The 24,721-nt window shown below is 34.3% G+C and overlaps 1 protein-coding gene, 1 long non-coding RNA gene and 1 pseudogene across 2 annotated transcripts; 2 read left to right on the plus strand and 1 right to left on the minus strand.

Moving 5' to 3' along the window:
- Positions 1 to 140: 140 nt before the first annotated feature.
- On the minus strand, positions 141 to 3,129 carry LOC122134315 (annotated as a pseudogene).
- A 13,290-nt stretch (positions 3,130 to 16,419) lies between these two features.
- Positions 16,420 to 24,375, plus strand: LOC109097077. Its single transcript, XM_042731132.1, has 8 exons — positions 16,420 to 16,714; positions 16,933 to 17,271; positions 22,378 to 22,695; positions 22,936 to 23,040; positions 23,148 to 23,213; positions 23,387 to 23,458; positions 23,525 to 23,553; positions 23,728 to 24,375. The coding sequence occupies exons 1-8, from the start codon at positions 16,660 to 16,662 to the stop codon at positions 23,794 to 23,796; spliced, it is 1,053 nt and encodes a 350-aa protein (XP_042587066.1). The 5' UTR covers positions 16,420 to 16,659; the 3' UTR covers positions 23,797 to 24,375.
- Positions 20,681 to 21,692, plus strand: LOC122138472. The gene is made up of 3 exons (XR_006155597.1): positions 20,681 to 20,781; positions 21,268 to 21,306; positions 21,452 to 21,692. It is a non-coding gene; the product is annotated as an uncharacterized LOC122138472 (long non-coding RNA).
- Positions 24,376 to 24,721: the final 346 nt, after the last annotated feature.

Below are 24,721 nucleotides of genomic sequence, written 5' to 3' on the forward strand. Positions count from 1 at the left end.
GGTGCTACAATGATGTGGAGACACAAAGGAGACAAATTGTTGTATAAAGTTGTTATTTTTGTTTTATTCACATACAAAAAGTATTCTCGTCACTTCATAACATTACGGTTGAATCACTGATGGCAGATACTTCATACTTTTGTGGACCTTGACAGTATAATTTACTTGGCAGTGAATGGGACAGTCACAAGCCTCACGGTTTTCATCCAAAATATCTTAAATTGTGTTCCGAAGACGAATGAAGCTTTTACGGGTTTGGAACGATATGGGGGTAAGTGATTAATGACAAAATATTCATTTTGGGATGGAGTATTCCTTTAAGAAATATTAATTTACATTTTTACAACACCCAGATAGAGTAAACATTTCTGTGACATCCAGGGATTTTTTAGTATTCATGTGAACAAACTACACAACTGCAAAAAAAAAAAAAAAAAAAAAAAAACCTTGATTTTATTGTTATTTTAAACAACATTACGCCAATGCCTGCCTTTTGTAGAGGAAATGAATTCTAATTAACATTGTGCAACATCATAATGCATAGTACAAATACTAAGTGGTTTATATTTTCAGAATCTTCTAATTATAAAAAAATACTGTGAACTTCTAAGACCACAAATTTGCTAACAATTTGATTAAAAAAGTAAGATTAAACCTTTTGTAGGAACTGCAGTAGCTAAATACCTGGGATGATAGTACAGGGGATTGAGTCATGTGTCACTCAGGTTTACATGCAAGCACACAGAAGTACTCAATTATAAAGTCAACTTTGGCCTCTGTTGATGACACTTTCATCTCCTCTAGAATACTGGAACAGAATAAGCGACAAGAAAAACAACATGATCTATAAAGACCAAAAAGCAAATTTCCTTTAATAAGAAACATGCAGTCTAATTTTGTGTTATACAATCAATGTTGCATGACAGTAAAAGCGCCTGAAGTGTTGAAGTTTCTCAGAAAGAAGTAATTACCGTGATGTTGTTCTCTCCAGCAGCGCAGATGCAGTGCATGGATTGGCTCTCAGATAAGCTTGGTACATGGAGAATGTCTGAATAAAACCAATTACATTCTTGATGCTCAGCTGCTGCTTTATTGGAATTATTTCAATCTTACAAAAACAGAAGATTATTACAAAATTGTTAGAATCTACAACTGCAACTCATGTCAGTGCTGACATTATTTAAAACAAAACATGTAAAATATAATGCTTTTAGAATTATTATTATTTATTTATTTTTTAAATAATGTATAAACATAATATCATGTTTTATTTACACAAATGTACCTATACAAAAGAAAGAAAATGTGACAAGCAGATTTGTGTAGAGGCTCATTGACACAAATGGTTAATTATTCATTACAGTGAATGCAGTGCTCTGGTTTACCTCTCTTTATTTGGGAAGGGTATGGCTTCAAATAAATCTTTAAGCTTGCGGTTGGGCCCAGTTATCTTACTGTTCGTATAAGGCAGCAGTATTTGCTTTACCTAGCAGGATAAATTATACATATTATTATAATATTAGCAGTTATTATGAGCATATTTAACCTTTAGTGAAATGGCTTGCAAAAGCTGAAGTTGCTAAACATGCGTTCAGCAAGCTGAAGCTTTTGCATTTACATATTTACTAAACCTATTCTCTAAATACTCTTGTTTATATGTATATATACACATATGGAATAGGCTTACTTCCTCATATATGTTATTAAGTCGATCACCACAGGATTCATAGTGTATTTTCATATCGTCTCCATCGCCAAAGAGAGCCAAGCAGCCACGCAGCTTCAGGACACGTGTAGCCTCCTTTATGAAACGTTCAGCATCAAACCAATGAGCTGCAGTTGTGGCCGTCAGCAGGTCCACTGAGCCATCTGGGAATGGCAGCTCCTCTGCTGTGCCTACTCTGTCATTTAATGATAAACAAAAACCTAATTTGGTCTTTAAACTTATACAAAGGTATAATGGTACATTGTTCCATATCTTTTACATTATCAGATCAAATAATCCATGGAACAAGAATGGTATGTTAGTTGTTGTTTTTTAAGGAAGGGTAGAACCATGCATTACTGACCTGTAGCTGAGGTTAGGAAACCCTGGCACTGCTCTCGCCTGCTCCACCTGAGATTTACTGGCATCAGTGCCCACTACCTGTTCAAAATATGCCGTCAGGGGATGAGAGTTCTGCCCCGTTCCACAGCCCAAATCCACAGCCAGCTGATGGGGCTTTCCTTTCTGAGAAGCATGTGAGTACCATAAAACATTATATGAGAGAATAGCTTATTGTATTTTCACATATTAAATAATATACAGTAAATAAGTTATTGGCATAGGTTTTGTAACATCAGTTCCATTTTGTGTGACTTCGGAGGTGTTAAAGGATTAGTTCACTATTTTAAATTAAAAATTTCTGATAATTTACTCACCCCCATGTCATCCAAGATGTTTACGTCTTTCTTTCTTTCTTCAGTCGAAAAGAATTTAAGGTTTTTGATGAAAACATTCCAGGATTATTCTCCTTATAATGGACTTCAATGGTTACCAAAATGTTATGTCTTAGTATAGAGTCAAACGCAGGACACAGGTAACTTATGAACACATCCTCTTTACTTCCAAAACTGTTCTCCTTCTTGTCAGCCCTTAAATTACTAAAACATCCCACTAGTGCCACCCACAGGACAGTTGGTGACACCACACTTAGAAACAGTACCATAGTGTTACCATGATATATTTTAGACTTGGTAAAATGCTAATAAACCACACAGTGCTATCTTATACAATCAAAATGAATATTATATTATACTATTAATTTATATTTCTATATTTATTATTAGTAGTAGCCTATAAATATAACTATAACCGCATTAGTATGTTCTTTTTAAAGTTTATTGTCATTAGTATCACAATAATGTTAAAATTGTTTTATAATGTATGTGCTCCTGGAAGGGTCTCACAGTTATCAAACAAACATGCAGTGATTTAGCTGTCGTGCACAAACGTCTTACCTTTTTGTCCAGATACTGGAGAATAAGCTCCTTCAGCTCATCTGGTGGATCAAATCGATATTTCTGTTAGAGGGAGGCATGCTGTTTCTCTTCAAACATTCTTTCCGTCATCTTTACAGTGACTTCAGAGCGAATCTTCAAAGGAAATTTCTGCACATCTACTGATAAGAGTTAATTATTACTGGACATTACAAACACAGACAAGAGGCAGGACAAACCAGTGATTGTACTTTTTTGCAGGGAACAAAATAGCATACTACCGTATGTGTTTGTATGTTTTTGTAAAGAATGTTTTCTTCTTTTTTGAAATGTGTAAGCAATATTCCAGCTGCAGCTCCAGAGGTGCTCTTTGAAAAATTGTTTACTAAAACATTACCAGAAGAGGGCAGCATTCATCAAGCGGTGACAATTTATTCAGCGGACGCTTTAATACTGTAGCTCAGCTCAACCAACTTGTCTATAAAATTATAGTATTATTTTATTTTAATATCTAAAATGTAATACTAAAAGTTAAGATTACATTGAAAAACAATGACAAATTGAAAACAAAACTAAACTCAAAAAAACTTAAATAGCAGTGCATAACAGGACAGTCATGGAGTAGTTGCTTGAGTCATTTAAAAACTATTTTATTACAAAATTTTATGAAGGCTATCATCATTACCACAACATATTTCAAGACTATCCTGCTGCAATATGCTACTACATTTGTTTGTAGCTGTTTGGTCTAATGTTGAGTCGATTTCTAAAACACTTTTTCACATTTCCACTTTTTCTGCATGACAAGAGCGATACTTCACCATCCTCTCAGAAATAAGACTGAACACAACACCATGCATATCATCTCTATTTTTCTAATAATGTTAAGAAGTGGGGTTTGTTACCAATCTCAAGAAGGTGAGTGTTACTGATATGAACCTAATAAAAACAATATAGCTATAGTTTCATAATTTTGCTTTATTTTATTATTGAATGAGTTGAATTTGTCCAGAAAATTAGTGAAACAGGATATTTTGAATTTTCTTAACCATTTAACAAGGATATGCACTTGTGACATGATTGCATTTATGTAAATCTAGTCAGATAATTACAAAATGTATATCATATTTAATATATAAGTAACAATTATGTTTGTGACTGATGTGATTGATTAACCCTATCGCTAAATAATAATTCTAATCTTTCATCAATTTTTGTGATAGAGAAACTCAACTAGATATTTGTTCACTCTGATTTAATTTACCTTTTCTAAAGTTCTGCGTGGATCTGATGTATATTTGTGATGTGATGTCCCTCTCCTGACTGAATCCTCCACATTGCACTGGGGGACACACCCTTGTCTTCACTGAGGAGAGGATTGAGTTTGGCCACACAGCCATAAAGCCCAGATCAGTGGAGAGTTGCAGTGATGTTTGTCCTTCTGTAAGTTTCTTCCATCCGCATATATGATCATGGAGCTCAACTAGAGTGACCATCAGCTTCTTGGTCACCAGTATAACCAAGCCCCTTCTCCATCAAATGCTCAGTTTGACCAGGAGGCCAGCTCTAGGAAGAGTCTTAGTTGTTCCAAGTGTCTTCCATTATGGATAATGAAGGCTACATGCTTCTGTGAATCTTCAGTGCAGCAGATTTTTTTTTTCTTTTCTGAACTCTTCGCCAGACGTGTGGTTTGACGCAAGCCTGTTTCTGAGCTCTACAGGCAATGTTGACCTCAGGGCTTGGTTTTTGCTCTGATATGTATTTTCAGCTGTAAGACCTTTTATTGAGAGGTATGTGCCTTTGCAAATCATACTCATTCAAATGAATGTGTAGTAACATCTACAAGCAATATGAGTGCTCCAGAGCTAAATTTCAAGTGTCCCAGGAAAGGGTATGAATACTTATGCAATGGAATCATTTCAGTTTTTTATTTCTAATAAATTTGCAAAGTTGTTACAAACCTGTTTTGCTCTTTGTCATTATGGTGTATGGAGCATAGACTGATGTGGGAAAAGATTCATTTAAAGCAGTTAAACATAAGGCTGCAACATAACAAAACATGAAAAAATAAAAATAAAATGAAGAGGTATGAATACTTTTGCAAGGCACTGCACATCCTAAAGTTCTATAGCTAATACTAATACATTTGTCACTGTTTAATCATGACACTGGTTTACAGTTGTTGTTTTTTTCAACTGCTTACATACCAAATCTTTACTTGTCACACAATTTCTGTAACCTGACACTCAAACACCAGAACCACACACCAAGTCTGTAAATTCATACACTAATTCTCAGTTTTCAACTTCATAAAACACTTTTTGCAAAAAAAAAAAAAAATCTCTATGTAACACACAAAAATCTAACAGGAATTAATATTATTAAATAATAATATATTAATATAATTAATGTTTGCTTTTGAGATTTGTTTGTGATACCTGTATGTTGAATGCAGTGCTTCATTTTGCAAAAGTTGTGAGGAATTTAGCATTTTGTGTGTGCAATTCTTGGATTTGTGTGTAATGTTTTGAAAATGTAAGCAGTTAAAAAAAAAACCTGTAATTATGTGGCTCAACATGTTTCTGCAGAAGACACAGGACAGTCTTCTACATATTGTGATCACTGTGGCTTGTGCTGTCAGTCTCAGTGTGCTGATTCTGCTGGGACTTCTGGTTTTTAAATGTAGGAAGATCGCATTATCCTCTCTGTGTTCTTTACAGTTAGAAATGTACTGTATGTCAAATATATGACTACGATTATTTTACCAGGAACTGACAGCTGGTTTAAAACAAAACATGCAAGTTCAGAGGTCTGCCGTGAAACACCTTCTTTCATAAATATGTTAGATTGTCAGTTTGATTTGGTAATGATGCATGTTACAGTATATATGTTTGTGATTTATTAAAAATAAGCACTCTCTTGTATATCTCAATATTTACAGGTGCTGGACAGAAAATCTACAGTCATCCACTCAGATATTAAAGCAAAATGAACCTTGCCACTGGGAGCTTCATATTTATTTTATTTATAAATTATTGAATTATCGGAATGGAAAACTGAGTGAATTTTGTATTAATAATAGCATGCTCATTCATTATTTTGGTATATTAAAGCAATAGACTAATGAACTACTGTGCTCAAGTGCAATGTGTGCTCTGTCTGTAAGCAAGGGGGCTTTGGGTTTCACTTGCATTGAAAACACAAATGCAACACAAACACAAGTATAATCAGATCAATATGCTCACATAACAGAAAGAAACCTCAGTGTGGTTTCATGACACACAACCGTGTTAAATGTAGAACGCCATTTCCTGGAATGGAAGAAGCTGAGATGATTAAGTTTTGGAACAAATGTTTCAACTAACCAAAAGTCAGAACTAAAAAGAAAGAAAGAAAGAAAGAAAGAAAAGAAATCTTCATAAAAATAAATTATTGAATAGCCTATGTACACTGAAACCTATAGAAAGTAATTTCTATTGCAAACTTTGAGATATGAAATTTTGTCATGTAATAATAATAATAATAAAATAACAACAAATGTTTCTTGATTACAATCATCTCAGACCAGCACAAAGGACAAACATTAACATTAATTTTAAACACCTAGTTCAAAATTGACTACTACTACTTCTTCATCTTCTTCTTCTTCTTCTTCATCACATTTTGTTCTGATTCAATTCTATTCTACTTTCATGCAATTTATGAAATAATATTTCCACTGGAAATAAATATATTCTAAATAAATAAATAAAAGTTTTTATGTTATCTTTTACATTACATATAAATATATTTATTTTACTTCTTACTTTTTCCTGAAAATTCTAAAGAAGGCTGTTTATTGTCAAGAAATGGTTGTCAAAACAGGTCAGTTCAATTAAATTTACACTACCACTTTTTAGAAGTAATTAATACTTTTATCTAGCAACTATACATATAAATTGATAAAAAATCACGGTAAAGAAATAATCTTGCAGAAAATTTATATTTGAAATAAATGTAATCCTGCTACACTAATTATTTAACAAAGCATCTTGAAAAAATATTAATTAATCATGTGACAATGAAAACTGGAGAAATGGATGCTGAAAATTCAAGTTTGGCATCACAGGAATGAATTACATTTCAAAATATATTCAAATAGAAAAGATTCATTTTATTTTCTGTATTAAATTATATTTCATAATACTGACTGTTTTACTGTATTTTTGATCAAATTACTTCTTCCAAAAACATTTTTGATGAACACATTTTGAATGGTAGTGTATTTGCATTATTTAGAGCACTTTTCACTATACATGTAGTTCCGAAGTACACTTTACTTGTAATTTTCTGTCAGGACATTATCCAGTAATTGTATGGACATTTCCATTAACCCTAAAACACCTGTAAAAGAGAAATATGGAAAATTAATACAAATAAGTTGTATATTGTGCCCTTTACAGATTTTTTTATAGCTTAGCTTTACAAATACTAATGCTTTATAAAACTCAGCGCAAGCAAGTGCAGCTCATACTAAAAATCTTTTTCTTTTTTTGTAGAGTTTCAAAAATAGACTTCCTCAATGAAGCTGTTGAGGTTGTGAGTTTAGATCACACCCTAGATCACAGACTTGTGTGCTTGAGAGAAACCTCAAGTTAGCTCAGTTTAGCATTTCCTGCTCCGGAAATTAGCTAAATGTGCACACCAGACCAGTCTAAAAATAATATTTTTTTTCAGCAAGCTTTATTAAGATGACTTAAAATGGGGTTATCAGAGCTGTCTTAACCAAAACATGTATAAAGAGAAGATTTCAAGGATGTTTATACTCTTTTATTACATAATGAATAGGGAATTATCGTTTTCTCAAATCTGCATCTATAGTATTGAAGGAATTAAATAAATAAATGTTGTAATAATTTACTCATCCTCATGTCATTCCAAACCTGCATGAGTTTCTTATATTGAACACAAAAGAAGATATCTTGAAAAATTTTGAAGAACCGAACATGGCCATCCAGGCCCCCACTGACTTCCATAGTAGGGAAAGAAATGGAAGTCAGTGGGGACCATCAACTACCCATTACCAGCATTCTTCAAAATATCTTCTTTTATGTTCAGCAAAGAAACTTATACAGGTTTGGATTGACATGAGGGTGAGTAAATGATGACAAAGTCATATTTTTTAAGGTGAACTATCCCTTTAATATGACAATGTCTGAATATTTGATATCTGCCAAGGCAAAAAATCTGCACACCAAACAAAATGCAAAGTTCGAGGTCTTGAACAACAGTTTAAAACTAAAGCACACAAACAAAAAAGTGACTGCACACACACACACACACACACACACACACACACAAAGCAAACGCTCCAGTCCACGCTGGACTATCTTCAGTGTATTTGATATCTGAGAAGTGATTGAGGTTCTGACCAATGTCAGGTATACAATAACATTTAACCCAGATTCCAGGTAATAAATGTGCACTTGTTTTGTTATTAATTTATTCGATCATTCAGTCAAATGAATCAAAAAGATCTAGAGTTTGATGTATTATTCCTATGGTATTAGTTTTATTTTGCTGTTATAATGACAGCTGTATGAGACATGCAAAGGCAATTGTGCCTAGGGTCATGATGGTCTGTAATGCACCATATGCATTCTTGGCATTTGAACTGCATATGGTTTACAACGCTAGCTATTGGACACTATATGTTCAAATATGACATGGGGTCATAAGTAGAAGTTTATGTTATCTTACATTTTTTTGTAAAGAACCAAACACCATGTTCGGATGTTAGAAGAATTATCTATAGGTCCAATGTAAGATTTAAGAACCTGATGAAATTCATATGAAAATAGTGTTTCTGTGTTCTAAATTATTTGAGGGTTGACCCTTTTACTAATTTTCTACAGCCTTTGGCAGTGTTTCTGATTTCTGAATATTAGGGGCGGATTTAGTGAATTTGTGGCCCCAGGCAAAATATAGGAATGGGGCCCTATACATTTTCACACATTTTCTAGGATCAACCTTGAGGTTCCTTTTTTGTTTTGATGCTTGCTGCTGCACAATGGTGCCCCATAGCTGTGTCCAATTATTCTACATTTTTCATTTACATGTTAAATCGCTTTAATTACATATATCAAGAGCAAGCTCACAGATGAGAACAAAACAACATTGGATGAAGTGGAGTAGAGCCCTGCAGGGGCCTCAAATATAGGCCCTAGTACCCCCCCCCCCCAAAAAAAAAAAAAAACCCATTATACTAATATTTCAGCTATTAAAATAGTTCAGTTTTGTCTGTAATGGAAAAGTGTTTATAATTTGTTTTGTTTTTTTATAAAGTAAATTTAGAAAAATGTTTGGAGCATTTTTGTTTGTTAAATGTTAGTTTGTTGTTGTTGCTGTTGTTTTAACGGGTAGCGCAGACAAAGAAATTGATAGTCTATATGTTTTATCAATTTAGCCTTCTCAAATCATCACAACTTGCCTAAAATAAAATATGAAACAGTTCAAGCATATCACAATGTTAGTTTAAATGTTTAACCTAGACGTTTGTTCAGAGAGTGGAAGCTGAAACGTGCTCATAAAGGTAAGAGTAATACCTCATTCTAAACTGTAAAGGGGCTAGTTTTAATTGTGTGCACTCACAATATCAACAAATCATTGTGCTTTTATAAAATAAAGAAAAAAAACACTTTCTGTCATCTGGGGTTTGAACAGGAGAGCTTCACAATGATAAGCCTAAACTCAGCTAATTGCCACACATCCAAAATGTGAAAAAAAAAAAATAAAACATACAGAAAACTTTAAATTACTAGCCTACTATAAAATGAAATAAAATAGAAAGAAAATAGAAACTCTTTCATTACGTAATCCGTGCATTTCTCTTTAGGGGAAAGTTGTGGCCTAATGGTTAGAGAGTTTGACTCCTAACCCTAAGGTTAGGGATGTCGCAATATAACGGTATTTACGATAACCGTGATATGCAAAGCAACAATTATCATATCGTGTTAATTTAGTGTGTGACGATATACCGCAATATTTATTCTAGTCATAGAATGGGAAACGTTATATTAATCTGTTAACTGCGGTTTTCTGTGTTCATATATTTACGTAAAGGGTGATTATTTTAATAAGTACCGCATTCTCTTTACTCATATTATTTTTGTATTTGCAATCAATACGGCCTGTGCATAGTAACACTTTATTTATTTGTTCAAATCTATTAACAGTTAACGTTAAACGATTAAAGCTGATCTTGAAAAACTGAGCGACCACATTGCTACATTAAACTGTAAAATGTTAAGTTGGTCGCAGTGCCATGCACTTAATGCCTCATCTGCAGTCATTAGTTAATTACATTAGTTTACATATATAAATAACATTAATAATAATGAACAATATTTTCACAGCATTTATTAATCTTAGTTAATGTTAAGTTCAGCATTTACTTATGCGTTATTAAAATCACAAGTTGTGTTTTAAACATTAATGCACTGTGAACATGAACAATGAATGACTGTATTTTTATTAATATTAACAAAGATTAATAAATTGTGTGATCAATGTATTGTTCATTGTTCATTCATATTAACAATACATTAATGTTAACAAATGACATCTTGCTGTAAAGTGTTACCATTAATATTTATTCATCATACTGTTGAACTTGACAGTATTTTTCTCTCTTGTTATTTCATAGGAGCTTCAAAGAAGACGGAGGAAGCCAGAGTCTTGTGCCCTGTGTTTATCAGTATCCTTATGTTCGTTGGGTGAAAAAGAAAAACTCAATAAACAAAGTAAAAAATAATTTGATTATCTTTTCCCCCCAAGGTTTCTATAGATATCACGGTATATCGATATTGTGAATTCTTATGGCCACAATAACCGTGATATGAAAAATCTAATATTGTGACAGCCCTACATAAGGTTGTGAGTTTGAGTCTCTGGCCGGGAATACCACGACTGAGGTGCCCTTGAGCAAGGCACCAAAATCCCAACTGCTCCCCGGGCGCCGCAGCATAAATGGCTGCCCACTGCTCCGGGTGTGTGTTCACGGTGTGTGTGTGTTCACTGCTGTGTGTGTGCACTTTGGATGGGTTTATGGGTCACCATACTTGGCTGTATGCTACTGTCACAAATTATTATTTTTTCTCTTACTTTTAAAGGCACGTCCAATAAGGAGATAGCAAGTCATTATTCCATCACCATAATTGATGGATATCTAAAATAAAAAAAATAAGGAAAAGCTTAAAACAGGCCCGGTTATAGGCTAATTTGCATTTTATTTTATAATTCTCTACAATTAAAAAATAAAACAAATTATAATGGCATGTATTATGTTTTGTAATTATTTTGTTGTTGTAGGCCTATAGCTTGCATTTTCTGTTTTTTTTTTATTTTTATGTTGCTCTGTTCTGAATACCGTAACATGTAAAGGATTTTCTGCAACACAATTTTGTATGATATGTGAATTGTTTATTAGCCTCTTTTTTTTGCCCATGTCATAAATTAGGCAAGGCAAGGCAAGGCAAGTTTATTTATATAGCACATTTCGTACACAATGGTAATTCAAAGTGCTTTACATAAAAGAAGGTAAAATAATCATGAAGAAAAATAATAACAAAAATAAAACAAGCAATTTTAAAAACATAAAACAGGCAATTTTAAAACATGGAAATGGACGTATTTAAAATGAATTTAAAACAGTTGTAAAATGATTTTACATAGAATATAGTGAATATGTAAAATACAGTGCAATCAATTATCGCACATTGCATTCAACAAATGCACAGCTAAACAGATGAGTTTTGAGTCTTTGTTTAAATGTGGCTAGTGTATTAGCACATCTGTTGGAAGCTGATTCCAGCTGCGGGCGGCATAGTAATACCGGCGGACTCCCCTTGTTTTGTGTGAACCCTTGGTATTTCTAACTGACTCGATCCTAATTCTGAGTGGTCTGTTAGGTTTATATTCAGTGAACATATCTGCAATATATTTTGGTCCTAGGTCATTGAGTGATTTATAAACGAGTAAAAGTACTTTAAATTCAATCCTAAATGTAACTGGAAGCCAGTGTAAGGACCTGAGGACTGGTGTGATTCTAGTCAGAATCCTGGCAGCAGCGTTTGGATCCTGCAGCTGTCTAAAAGGCCGGTGAGGAGACCATTACAATAGTCCACCCTGCTGGTGATAAAGGCATGAACAAGTTTCTCTAAGTCTTGACTGGAAACAAAACATCTAATTCTTGCAAAGTTTTTTAGATGATATATGCATTTATTGACTGCTACTGAAAACTAAGGTCTGTCTCCAGAATCACACCAAGATTCCTCTTGATTTTTAGGTTTTTTGTCCCCTTGAGTCAAGGTATGCATTCATTTCATCTTTGTTTCCAATGCAATAACTTCAGTTTTTTCCTTGATGAAGAAAGTTCTGGCACATCCAACTATTAATTCATCATGGCATGGCAGAGGGAAAAAAGGGGCTGTAGTCATTTGGCGAGGCTAAAATCGGGTATCATCACATAGCTGTGATAGGCAATTTGGTTCTTTCTCATTATCTGACTTAACTACAGGCTAAAAGAGCGGTGCCAGAATTGAGCCTTGGGGACTCCGAAGTTGGACGTCCACTTAGACTTATGCTCAGACTCACATAATAACCTCTCCCTTCTAAGTATGACCTGAACCGTACCATCCCAGAAAGCCCGACCCAGTTTTTCCAGTCTCTCTAGTAGTATGTTATGATCGACAGTGTCAAACGCGTGAGATCAGCAATACCAGCACTGATACTGCAGAGTCAGCCAGCGAATATCATTTATTATCTTAATGACGGTTGCTGTGATGCGTCGGTGAAAATTGTCCAGGTATCCATTTGAGTTTAAGTATTTGTTCAGCTGATTAAAAAACCTTTTCTATAATTTTGCCTATAAAAGGAAGATTAGATGTGGTCTATAAGCGCTCAGAATGGCGTTATCAAGATTGCTCTTTTTCAGGATTACAAAAGCAGTTTTCAGGGGTTTTGAAATGTCCCCTGAGGCGTTCACCACTTTAAGAGATCTGCTTCTAAACAGTTAAGCACACTTTTGAAAAAAGAGGTGTCAAGATCGCAGGTGACGATTTTAGGTGCTGCCTATTTCTTCCAAAATTTTGCTATCAATTGCTTCAAAAATAGACATAGTATCTTTTTGATATTGCGTCCAGATCTGTCTGACCTCCATTACTTGAGGATGTGCTGCTTCCTGATATTAATGATCTTCTCAGAAAAGAACCGCCATTGATTTGGTAACTGAAGCATTTCACTGGGGCTCAGTCTCTCAACAGTGGCAAAAAGAGTACGAGGGTTGTTTAAGTTCTGTTTATAAGGTTTGAGAAGAAATTCTGTCTAGCTCAATTCATAGCTGTGGCTAGTTTCACATTAAAAGCATGAAGGCTGTCTTTATAAATGCTATAGTGAATTTCAAGTTTCGTTGTATTGTTGTTTGTTAAATAGATAACATGGTAGTTGTTGTAGGATGATTTTATGCTTTGTAGTAATATTTCTATGCAGAAATTTACTTTGGCATGCAAAAGACTGATAAATTCATAATTAATGGCATGGCTGAAAAAGTCGACAGAAAAACGGGACACACACAGGTCTATGATAACTGCTGAAATGTTTGCAGGGGGAAGTCGGAGGTCAGTCTGAGCGCTCTTGGTACTCACAGTGCGTACAGCGTACAACTGCAGGCGCCACGGACTCAGACGGTTGTCGTGGTCTAAACACCAGAAAGCAACCCGTCATGTGTCAGCGCTTAATACGCAACTCCTATGAAAAGCATTTTAGGGGGGCCCCTGGCTTTAGGGGGCCCAAGGCGGTCGCCTACCTTTGCCTAATGGGAAAGTCCCCCCAGTATTTAGCCTACCTTTGCCTTTTTAAACTCTTCAGAGTGCATCACATCTGAGGCACTTCAATATCATGCCACCCTTATCTGAGGCACTTCAATGAAGAATCATGCCACTTACACCCATTCAATTCTTTATTCTGATGTGTGGATTTTGTTCCCGATTTAGAGATATTATTCTCTCAAGATATTGTTTAATTCTTCCCTCTTTTGGTGTTTGTTGATTTTACTGTACACAGCATATTCCCCTACTAATTAGAAACTGTAAATTATAGAATGATTGTTCAAATCATTTGGGAAAAAAATGAAATCAACGTGATGTCATAATTCGTATGTATTTTACGTAAAATGTGGTTCTATAAAACGTACATTTACTTACGTTTTACAGGCACTAAAACGTACAATATTGAGGTATTTTCAGCATCTAAATGTACAATATTGAGGTATTTTCAGCATTTAAACGTTTATTATTAGTTGTCATATCAATTACCTTGTTTTCAATTGCATTATTAAATTGTTTACTTAATATGAAGTGATATAAAAATTTTTGGTTGTTGTTGTGATTTCTGCTGCCAGCTCGTTTCCAAGAATAGGCCAGACTTCACTTTAAACCTTAAAATAAATAACATTTCTGCAGTCGTTTAACCTTTGTCATGTAATGTTTACTTTGTTTGCCATGGGCCACAAAAGGCGTTTTCTCGACATGAACTATAATAAAATACACCAAAAACGCAACATAATTACGTAATGAAACAATTTTATTTGTGAGCTGTAATCCAAATCTTCCAAATCCATACGACTGCGAGGAACAGACCCAAATCCAAGCCTTTATTCGGGGATCTTCATCTCTATCCCGAGCAGGAGTCCAAACAGCAAAGACCGCGCTGACTAAAGAGCTCTTTACAAATTCAAATGTTGCCGCTTCAAACGACAGTTTTTACAGCAGGATAATCAAACGCTCATTGGCTCTCGTCTGCATTCGTCACAAATTGCGACATCCAGTGTTTCTGGTGAGGTGTTTTTGAATGATGCGCGCGCGCCTTCATGAGTTCACGGAGTGGATCGGAAAAATAATCTGGATAATATTTTCAGCGATTAACCAAATAAATTCTGCTCTGTGCTTTACACAAACCTACTGTATTCTGCCAGAGAGGACTGGGGGCTGCAACGCATCGTCATTTGGATTAGTTTTGGTACTGCTTTTGACATTTTTGCAATAAATAAATGATTGTAATTGCATTTATCTGTCTGTCATGTTTTTCGTATAATGTAAATTACAGAAATAGTTATGTTTAGGTTTAGAGGTAGGAATGGGATTAGCGACTAAAAAATATTTTAGTGCTGTATTGTTACTAAAATGGTTATTTTCCTGCATATTTTGGTCAATTGCGTTTTATATTCGCTATAAAATGGGTAGGTTAAAGGGATAGTTCACCCAAAAATGAAAATTATGTCATTAATGACTCACCCTCATGCCGTTCCAAACCTGTAAGACCTCCGTTCATCTTCAGAACACAGTTTAAGATATTTTAGATTTAGTCCGAGAGCTTTTTGTCCCTCCAATGAAAATGTATGTACGGTATACTGTCCATGTCCAGAAAGGTAATAAAAACATCTTCAAAGTAGTCCATGTGACATCAGAGGGTCCGTTAGAATTTTTGAAGCATCGAAAATACATTTTGGTCCAAAAATATCAAAAACTACGCCTTTATTCAGCATTGTCTTCTCTCCCGGGTCTGTTATGAGCGCGTTCACAGCACTGCAGTTTAGTGATATCCGGTTCGCGAACGAATCACTCGATGTAACCGGATCTTCTTGAACCAGTTCACCAAATCGAACTGAATCGTTTGAAAGGGTTCGCGTCAACAATAAGCATTAATCCACAAATGACTTAAGCTGTTAACTTTTTTAACATGGCTGACACTCCCTCTGAGTTCAAATAAACCAATATCCCGGAGTAATTCATTTACTCAAACAGTACACTGACTGAACTGCTGTGAAGAGAGAACAGAAGATGAACACCGAGCCGAGCCAGATAACGAACGAAACATTGACTCGTTCTCGAGTCAAGAACCGGTTGCATCGGTTTTCGGATCAAAAAAGTACGTTTTGTGCTTGTTAATATTACGTATTAATACCTACGTATAAACATGAGACCAGGCTGAAATTTTATAGTACAGTAATATGTCATTTTCATGATCTCCATTATCATCAAATTAAAATTAAGTGTCTGTTTAAAGATGCATATAACTGTTTTATTCAAAATAAATGAATCTGTGTCAGTGATCACCAATCACTAGAAAATTCAAAACAATGTTTTATTTAGAAAGCGTGCAGCCTCTCTTTGTTCAAATGTTTTAGAAAATGCTGGTAAATACATACTTTTGTTCAGGGTCCTCAGCTGATAACAGCTTGGTTTGTCCTGCAATGTCTGTAATTGTAATTGTTGTAATTGTTATTCATTCTGTACAGCATATTCACCAGTTCAAACAGTTCAGACCCAAAATGAAGGTTGGTTGAATTTCTGTAGAACAAAAAAATATTTTTAAAGTATTAAACATTATTTTTTAAAGTGTTTTAAATGTAAGAAATCTATACAGTATCTCACATTCAGTTCTAATACTCCATCTCTCAAAGTCTTGCGTGGATCTGATGTATCTTTGCGATGTGACGTCCCTCTCCTGACTGAATCCTCCACCTTGCTCTGGGAGAAGGAAGGAGAACAAATATCCAACACCACACTGATCTACAACAACTCTGCCTTCATCATCTTATACACTGTTGATGAACACAGTGAAGGGAAATATTACTGTAAATTGATGGAAGATGGAAAAATAGAAACTGTTAGGATTCACACACTTAATGTAACTTCACGTAAGTATATATTTTAATGTTAATTCTGAGTTGTATGCCAAAATGATTATGATCTATAACATTATTCCATTAAGAATTCTGCAGAAGTTGTTTCTTGTGTTTGTTTGTTTTTAAGCTTTAGGCTTCAAGACTCTCCTTTCAAAGATATGCATAGAAATGAAATGTTTTAACTGAGATATATTCACTGAAATTCACCAGGTTACCTATTTTCTTTCCAGATTCATACAATGGAGAAAAAAGGAATCGTCTCATTTACAGACAAAGCTCCAGTAATAGTGATGTATTACTCATCTGCAAATCTAGCAAGACTTATGAGAGCTTGAAGTGGACCTGGGAGCCAAAGCCTAATTCACGGATTGATCTGATAGCCTTTGAAAAAGAAATACAAGTTCAGTTAAAAGAACCAAATAAACGTTCAGGGATACGTTCTTCCACTAAATACAACAGTCAAGCTTTAATCTTTCACATCTCACCTGTGTACTTCAATTACAGAGGAATATACAAATGTATTACAGAAACTGGTGTCTACACAACAATAACACTACACACCATCAGAGGTTTGCAAAAAGTCAATGAATCAATCTGTAATAAATACATTGATTTTTCATTTACATGTGATTATCAGACACCTAAAGAACCTTATTGTTTTGTAAATGTGTTCAGTGCATTTAAAAATTCGTCCATGTTGTTGTTGATTTCAGTCTCAGTGGAGCCCCCTGATGGTGTGTTGAGGAATCAGTCAGTGGTTCTTACCTGTGAGCTTTCTGAAGTAACTGGTTCAGTGATGTTGGTCTGGCTCAGGATGGAGGGGAACAGAGGAGTTTTGGTCAAACAGCAAATTATGACTGAGAAAAATGACAAGTTAAATCTCACAGTGAATCTATCCAGCTATGAATCAGACCTGATGAACTGGCAGTGTGCAGTTTTTACTGAGAATACACTCAGAGCTCTGGCCCCTATAACAAACAGTCTTAACTTATCAGGTTTGTCAACAGAAACTTTGACTGTAACAAACCAAGGTAATATCTTTGAACCATTAATATACAGTATTTTCACCTTGAATAAGATTAATACACATAAGACATACAATCTGAATGTTCTGTAGTTTACACAAATAATTTGTCACTGTAATCATGACACTGGTTTAATTTAGGGGCTCAACATGTTTCTGCAGAAGACACCATGACACAGGACAGTCATCTACATATCGTGATCACTGTGGCTTGTGGTGTCAGTGTCAGTGTGTTGATTCTGCTGGGACTTCTAGTTTTTAAATATCAGCGAAAAACAGGTGAGCTCATCACAGAGACAGTATAGGAAGGAGAAGATGGGCCATAGAAAAAAGAATAGGACCAATTGTGATGCTCAATATGGCAGGTGAATGAATGTCCCACCTTTCGTTTAAAAAGCTACAGAAATTGCCTTTTCACAGAGACATTCCCTTTTTTCTACTCTACAAACATGATTGAATCGGCCTAAGTGTTGATCAGGTTTTGGTCTGTCTCCATTCACGTAGATAAGAGCTGTACTTAGAAATAGTTGCTTAATGGATACCAAATCACCAGGCTAGCATTAAGGGAGATTGCCTTATCACATTAATATTGCAGATTAACCTCTGTGTGTTCTTTACGGTGAGAAATCTGTTATATTTATGGGTAACACTTTATTTTGATGGCCCCTTTTGAAAATTCTGTTGACAATAAGTAATGTTGCACCTACATGTCCACTAACTCTCAAAGTATTAGTAGACTGTCTGCTTAATACCTGCTGACTCATGGGCTCCAAACAGATATTCTACTGACTAAGTAACTCTGCAAGTACATGAAAAAATTATTCTAACCCTAACTCTACTAGTCTACTAATACTTTAATGAAAATTAGTAGACATGTAGGTGCAGTGTTACTTATAGTAAACAGAATGTGTTAAAGGGACCATCAAAATAATGTGAAAACAATATATGACTATGATTATTTTTCCAGGAGCTGACAGCTGGTTTAAATCCAGGTCTATAAGTTCAGAGGTTAGCTGTGAAACACCTTCTATCATTAACATTTCAAATTGTCATTTTGATGTGCTATTGATACATGTGTTAAATATGACTGTGATTTCTGTATACAGTCTTTAAGCTTGTACATTTCAATAATTACAGGTGCTGGACTGCAGTACTACAGTCATCTACTCAGCTAGTCCAGCACAGTGAGCCAGCATTGGCACAGAAGCTGTGCAGAGCAGATTCAAGAAACAGCTTAAAATCATCTCTTCCGTGAGAACTTAACTGCATCCTGCCGAGAAAATAAATAAATAATTACATAATAAATAAATAATGAATCAAATTCCTCCTCTATGCTTTCACTTTTCCTTCACCCCTCCTTGTTCTAGCTTGAATGATTTTAAATGATGTCTGAAGGTGATGATGCACAGGGCAGCTTTTTGAACAATGTTGCTGGGTGATGTTGCTTGGGCACTCTGCATTGTGAATGGGCAACATGTTTTATCTGGATACTTTAGATCAGTTGTGGGCCCTGTGTCTCACCACATTGCCCAACAAAATTGCTAAAAATGTTGCCTTGTGTATCATCACCTTTCACCTTTGTATTAGCCTTTCAGTTTATTGCCTCTTTATGTGGTGAATCACTTGTTGTATTTTTCATTTGTAAGTTGCTTTGGATAAAAGATCTGCTAAATAAATAAATGTAAATGTAAAACTTTGTATTTCTTTTTTATATATGATTGGATGGAATTTACATCATCAAATTAATGTTATTAATAATAGCAAGTAACTCATTAATTATTTTGGTATATTAAGAATGAATTAAGACTGATAATTCTTGTTTTATGCTCTAGTGAGATTGTACGAGTGTATATGCATACTAACTGTATGCAATGATTCTTTGGGTTTCATTTGCAGTAGAAAACATAAATGCAACTTGACTTGAATCAATATGCTCACATGCCAGAAAGAAACCCCACTGCGGTTTCATAACACACAACTGTTTTAAATGTATTTCCTGGTGGGGGAAAAACTTACATTGCAAGCAAGTTAAACTATGAGATATTCATTAAAAGAAATGTAAAATTATTGCATTGCTTATTTGCACCGAAGCCTTTAAAAAGTTATGTTACTATGTTTAAATATTAAATGTTGTCAGGCACATTTGAAATGGCCTTATGAAGACAATGGCTTTAATTAATCTAAAATAATAATAATAATAATATATATATATATATATATATATATATATATATATATATATATATATATATATATATATATATATATATATATATATATATATTAAAAGATTGTAGATAAAAACAAGACAGTAGCAATGCTAATATTAAGTATTGACATTTGTTGTTTAATAAATTATGATTATAATTACGTACAATAACAATACATTCAATTAAATTAATAATTTTTCATGGGCAATGATGGGAAAATTTCAATATTTATATGTTCATGTGCTTATAAAGAGAATGAGCTTCAAAAATAGACCTCCTCAATAAAGTTAGTAAGTTTGTGAGTTTAGATCACACTTTAGATCATAGATTTGGGTGACTGAGAGAAACCTCAACAGCTCAGTTTAGAAAACCATTTCCTGCTCTGTAAATTAGCAAAACGTGCAAACTAGACATGTCTAAAAACAATATTTGTTTTCAGACATGCCCGATTTAACTGAAATAAGATAAATTATTTAAGCAACAGATGAACGAACAGAAGATTTCCCTTTTTTTTTTTTTTACAGTGAATAATTTTTTTTAAGGGTATTTGTTTATACTTCTAAATGTATTTTAACATGATAACACTGAAAAATGTATTAGTAGTATCTAGTACAGTAGCTCTCTGCATGGACATTTTGTTTAAAATTCATAAGATGATTGTTTTCTTATGACAGGCAGATTTCTGAATATCGCACCGCCCAGTAAAAGCTGCTGGCTAGTTCTTTCTTTAAACTCTTCAGAGTGCCTCACTTTATCTGAGGCACTACAAAGAAGAATCATGCGGCTTACACCTATTCAAATCTTTTTTCTGATGTGTGGATTTTGTTCCCGATTTCACGCTATCGGTGAGTCTCATGTTAACCAAGTGATTGTGTCTAAAGGAAGATTATTCTCTCAAGATATTGTTTAATTCTTCCCTCTTTTGGTGTTTGTTGATTTTACTCTAAATTGATAAATTGTAGAATTATTTAATAATGTTCAAGCCATTAATAAAAACAAATTAAAGTAATAAAAAAACAATTTATGTAGTACACTAATCTGTAGTTTTCACAATCTCTAATGTTATTAAATTCAAATTAAGTGTCTGTTTAAAGACGTAACTGTTTTATTCAAAACAACTGTAACAAAGTTAATCTGTGTCAGTGATTACCAATCACTAGAAAATCCAAAACAATGTTTTATTTAGAAAGCGTGCAGCCTCTCTTTGTTCAAATGTTTTAGAAAATGCTGGTAAATACATACCTTTGTTCAGGGTCCTCAGCTGAAGCAGCTTGGTTTGTCCTGCAGTGTTTGTAATTGTAATTGTTGTAACTGTTATTCATTCTATACAGCATATCCACCAGTTCAAACAGTCCAGACCCAAAATGAAGGTTAGTTGAATTTCTGTAGAACAAAAAAATATTTTTAAAGTATTAAACATTATTTTTTAAAGTGTTTTAAATGTAAGAAATCTATACAGTTTCTGACACTCAGTTCTAATACTCCATCTCTCATTCCATCTCTCCATCTCTCAAGTTGCGCCTGGATCTGACGTGTCTTTGCGATGTGATGTCCCTCTCCTGAATGAATCCTCCACGTTGCTCTGGGAGAAAGATGGAGAACAAATATCCAACAACACACTGATCTACAACAACTCTGCCTTCATCATCTTACACACTGTTGATGAACACAGTGAAGGGAAATATTACTGTAGATTGATGGAAGATGGAAAAATAGAAACTGTTAGGATTCACACACTTAATGTAGCTTCACGTAAGTATATATATTTTTAATGTTAATTCTGAGTTTTATTCCAACATCTTAATAATCTATACATTTTTCCATTAAGAATTCTGCAGAAGTTTGTTCTTGTGTATGTGTTTTTTTGCTTTCACAAATATGCATAGAAATTAAATGTTTTACCTGAGATATATTCACTGAAATTCACCAGGTTACCAATTTTCTTTCCAGATTCTATAAAGTATGGAAAAAATAAAAATCGTCTCATTTACAGACAAAGCTCCAGTAATAGTGATGTATTACTCATCTGCAAATCTAGCAGGAAATATGAGAGCTTGAAGTGGACCTGGGAGCCGAGGCCTTATTCACAGATTGATCTGATAGCTTTTGAAAAAGAAAGACAAGTTCAGTTAAAAGGACCAATTAAACCAGGGATACGTTCTTCAACCAAATACAACAGTCAAGCTTTAATCTTTCACATCTCACCTGTGTACTTCAATTACAGAGGGACATACAGATGTATTACAGAAATTAGTGTCTACACAACAATAACACTACACACCATCAGAGGTTTGCAAAAAGTCAATGAATCAATCAATCAATCCGTAATAAATACATTGATTTTTCATTTACATTTGATTATCAGACACCTAAAGAACCTTATTGTTTTGTAAATGTGTTCAGTGCATTTAAAAATTCGTCCATGTTGTTGTTGATTTCAGTCTCCGTGGAGCCCCCTGATGGTGTGTTGAGGAATCAGTCAGTGGTTCTTACCTGTGAGCTTTCTGAAGTAACTGGTTCAGTGATGTTGGTCTGGCTCAGGATGGAGGGGAACAGAGGAGTTTTGGTCAAACAGCAAATTATGACTGAGAAAAATGACAAGTTAAATCTCACAGTGAATCTATCCAGCTATGAATCAGACCTGATGAACTGGCAGTGTGCAGTTTTTACTGAGAATACACTCAGAGCTCTGGCCCCTATAACAAACAGTCTTAACTTATCAGATTTGTCAACAGAAACTTCAACTGTAACAAACCAAGGTAATATCTTTGAACCATTAATATACAGTATTTTCACCTTAACTGAGAATAAGATTTATTTACATTATATTTATAACCATTAATAATATACAGTACATTTAACCTTAATACAAATTACAGGTTCATTATGTACATGAAAATGCTTATTATGTTCCAGGTAAAAAAATAAATAAATAAAAATCAACACATTATGTTAGTTAACACTTTGAACTTACTAATAAAGTCTCTATTTTCTTTCAGCAATCAACAAACATGCAAAGGCTACAGCATCCTGTGTTTTGGCTCTGTGTACTGGGATTCTGCTTGGAGCTCTCTTGTGTTACTGTTACAAGAAACGAATGTCAAGTACAAAAATACTATCAGTTATTCATTTTTGCAAAATGGTCTCTTTTGTCTTTTAATAATAATTCACAGTGAATGAATTCTTTCTTTCTTACTTGCAATCATTTCAGTGCGCTCTGACCCTCAGGAGTCTGAACCAGTCTACATCAATATCAGCCAAATGAGGAATGACAGAGGTATTCAAATCAGTTAAATATATTTAGTTTGCAAGATATTTTTATTTTATTGAAATGACTAAACACACATATATTGAAAATTGCACAAAACCCTAGCATCATACTGGTGACTTCTGTGCTCACAAGCTTTCCAAAATTGTTTTGAAGGTCTAGCTTTCTTCTTCTTCCAGCAGAGCGCAGCAGCACACTGGAAAACAAAGAAAACAGTCCTGAAATATACCGTAATATCAGACGAAACAGATATGGTAAGACCTTTTTTCTTCAGGAATTGTGAAACATCACCTCGTCTCTTAAATATATTTTTTCTGCAGGAAAAACAAACATAAATAAAAGAGATGAGGTGAGTGCAGATGTTTGTTAATATTATACACCTGTTACAGTCCAAAAATAGTGCATTACTATTTTTTTTTTTCATTTAAGTAATGGTATTATTTTATTGTGCTGCCAGATGTGATTGTCATTTTACCCCAAAATAGTTTATTTATTGCTGTTAATTTTTCTTGTCTTTACACAGACAACAGTTACATCAGAGAGTGTAACCTACGCAACCATTTATTTCAACAAATCCAAGTTCCAGACTTAGACATAACTCCCCAACATTATTATGAAAACCCGAGGAAGAGAGAGTTTTGTCATTTGTTTATAGGTAGTGTTTTATTTAAGCTTTGTGAATATCAAACTATTGTATCACGGAGAAAGTATATCATTTTCTTTAAAGAACAGCAGATGGTGCTGTCTGACTATAAAGCTATCAGCTGAGTAGGTCTAGGGCTGTTGTGTGATCAAATACATCTAACTGCCTTCAGTAAACCACCACGAAATTAATATAACTGGCTGAAACTGTAGAACTGCATCCCTCAATTAATGTTGTGTTAGTCACATGTTAGTGTACAAGCATCAACTAAAGTGAATATTATTATGACTTTACATATGTTATGGCATTATAGTCGCCTTCATGTAAGTGCAAGTATGTTGGAGAAATGGCCATTTGATGGCACTGTTTGAAAACATATTTGAAATAATAATAATAATAAATAAAAAAGCGTACGTACAAAAAAGGGTAATGCAGCTACACATCCTCTTCTCTCTCTCTCGCTCTCTCTGTCTGTCACTTTCATCCTCCTGGAATCCACCCAGAACATGCAGCTTCAATGTACTTCAATCTAAAACACAAAAGTGTGGAAAAAAAAAGTAGTTTGAATAGGATGTCTTTATGGACAAGGGATAATGCTCCTCACTAACTCAAGGTTGCTCTGCTTTGTATAAATGCGTGTCTTTATTTAAACGTGGGGGGATTTTAAAACGCTTGTCAAGGTCTGCTAAGTAGAACCACTGAGTGATGAATTAGAGTATGACAGAATCCAAATGCACATAAATGATGTTCTGTGGGGAGGGGAAAGGCAGATGTTGACAGAATGGGGTGCGTTTAGGGGAAAAAATAACCAAGGTTAACATATGCTTTGACTCACACCTTTGTCTCCAAAATGTAGGCTTCAGATAATCCTATT

The sequence above is a fragment of the Cyprinus carpio genome, chromosome B9, assembly GCF_018340385.1.
Source record: "Cyprinus carpio isolate SPL01 chromosome B9, ASM1834038v1, whole genome shotgun sequence".
NCBI lineage: Eukaryota > Metazoa > Chordata > Actinopteri > Cypriniformes > Cyprinidae > Cyprinus > Cyprinus carpio.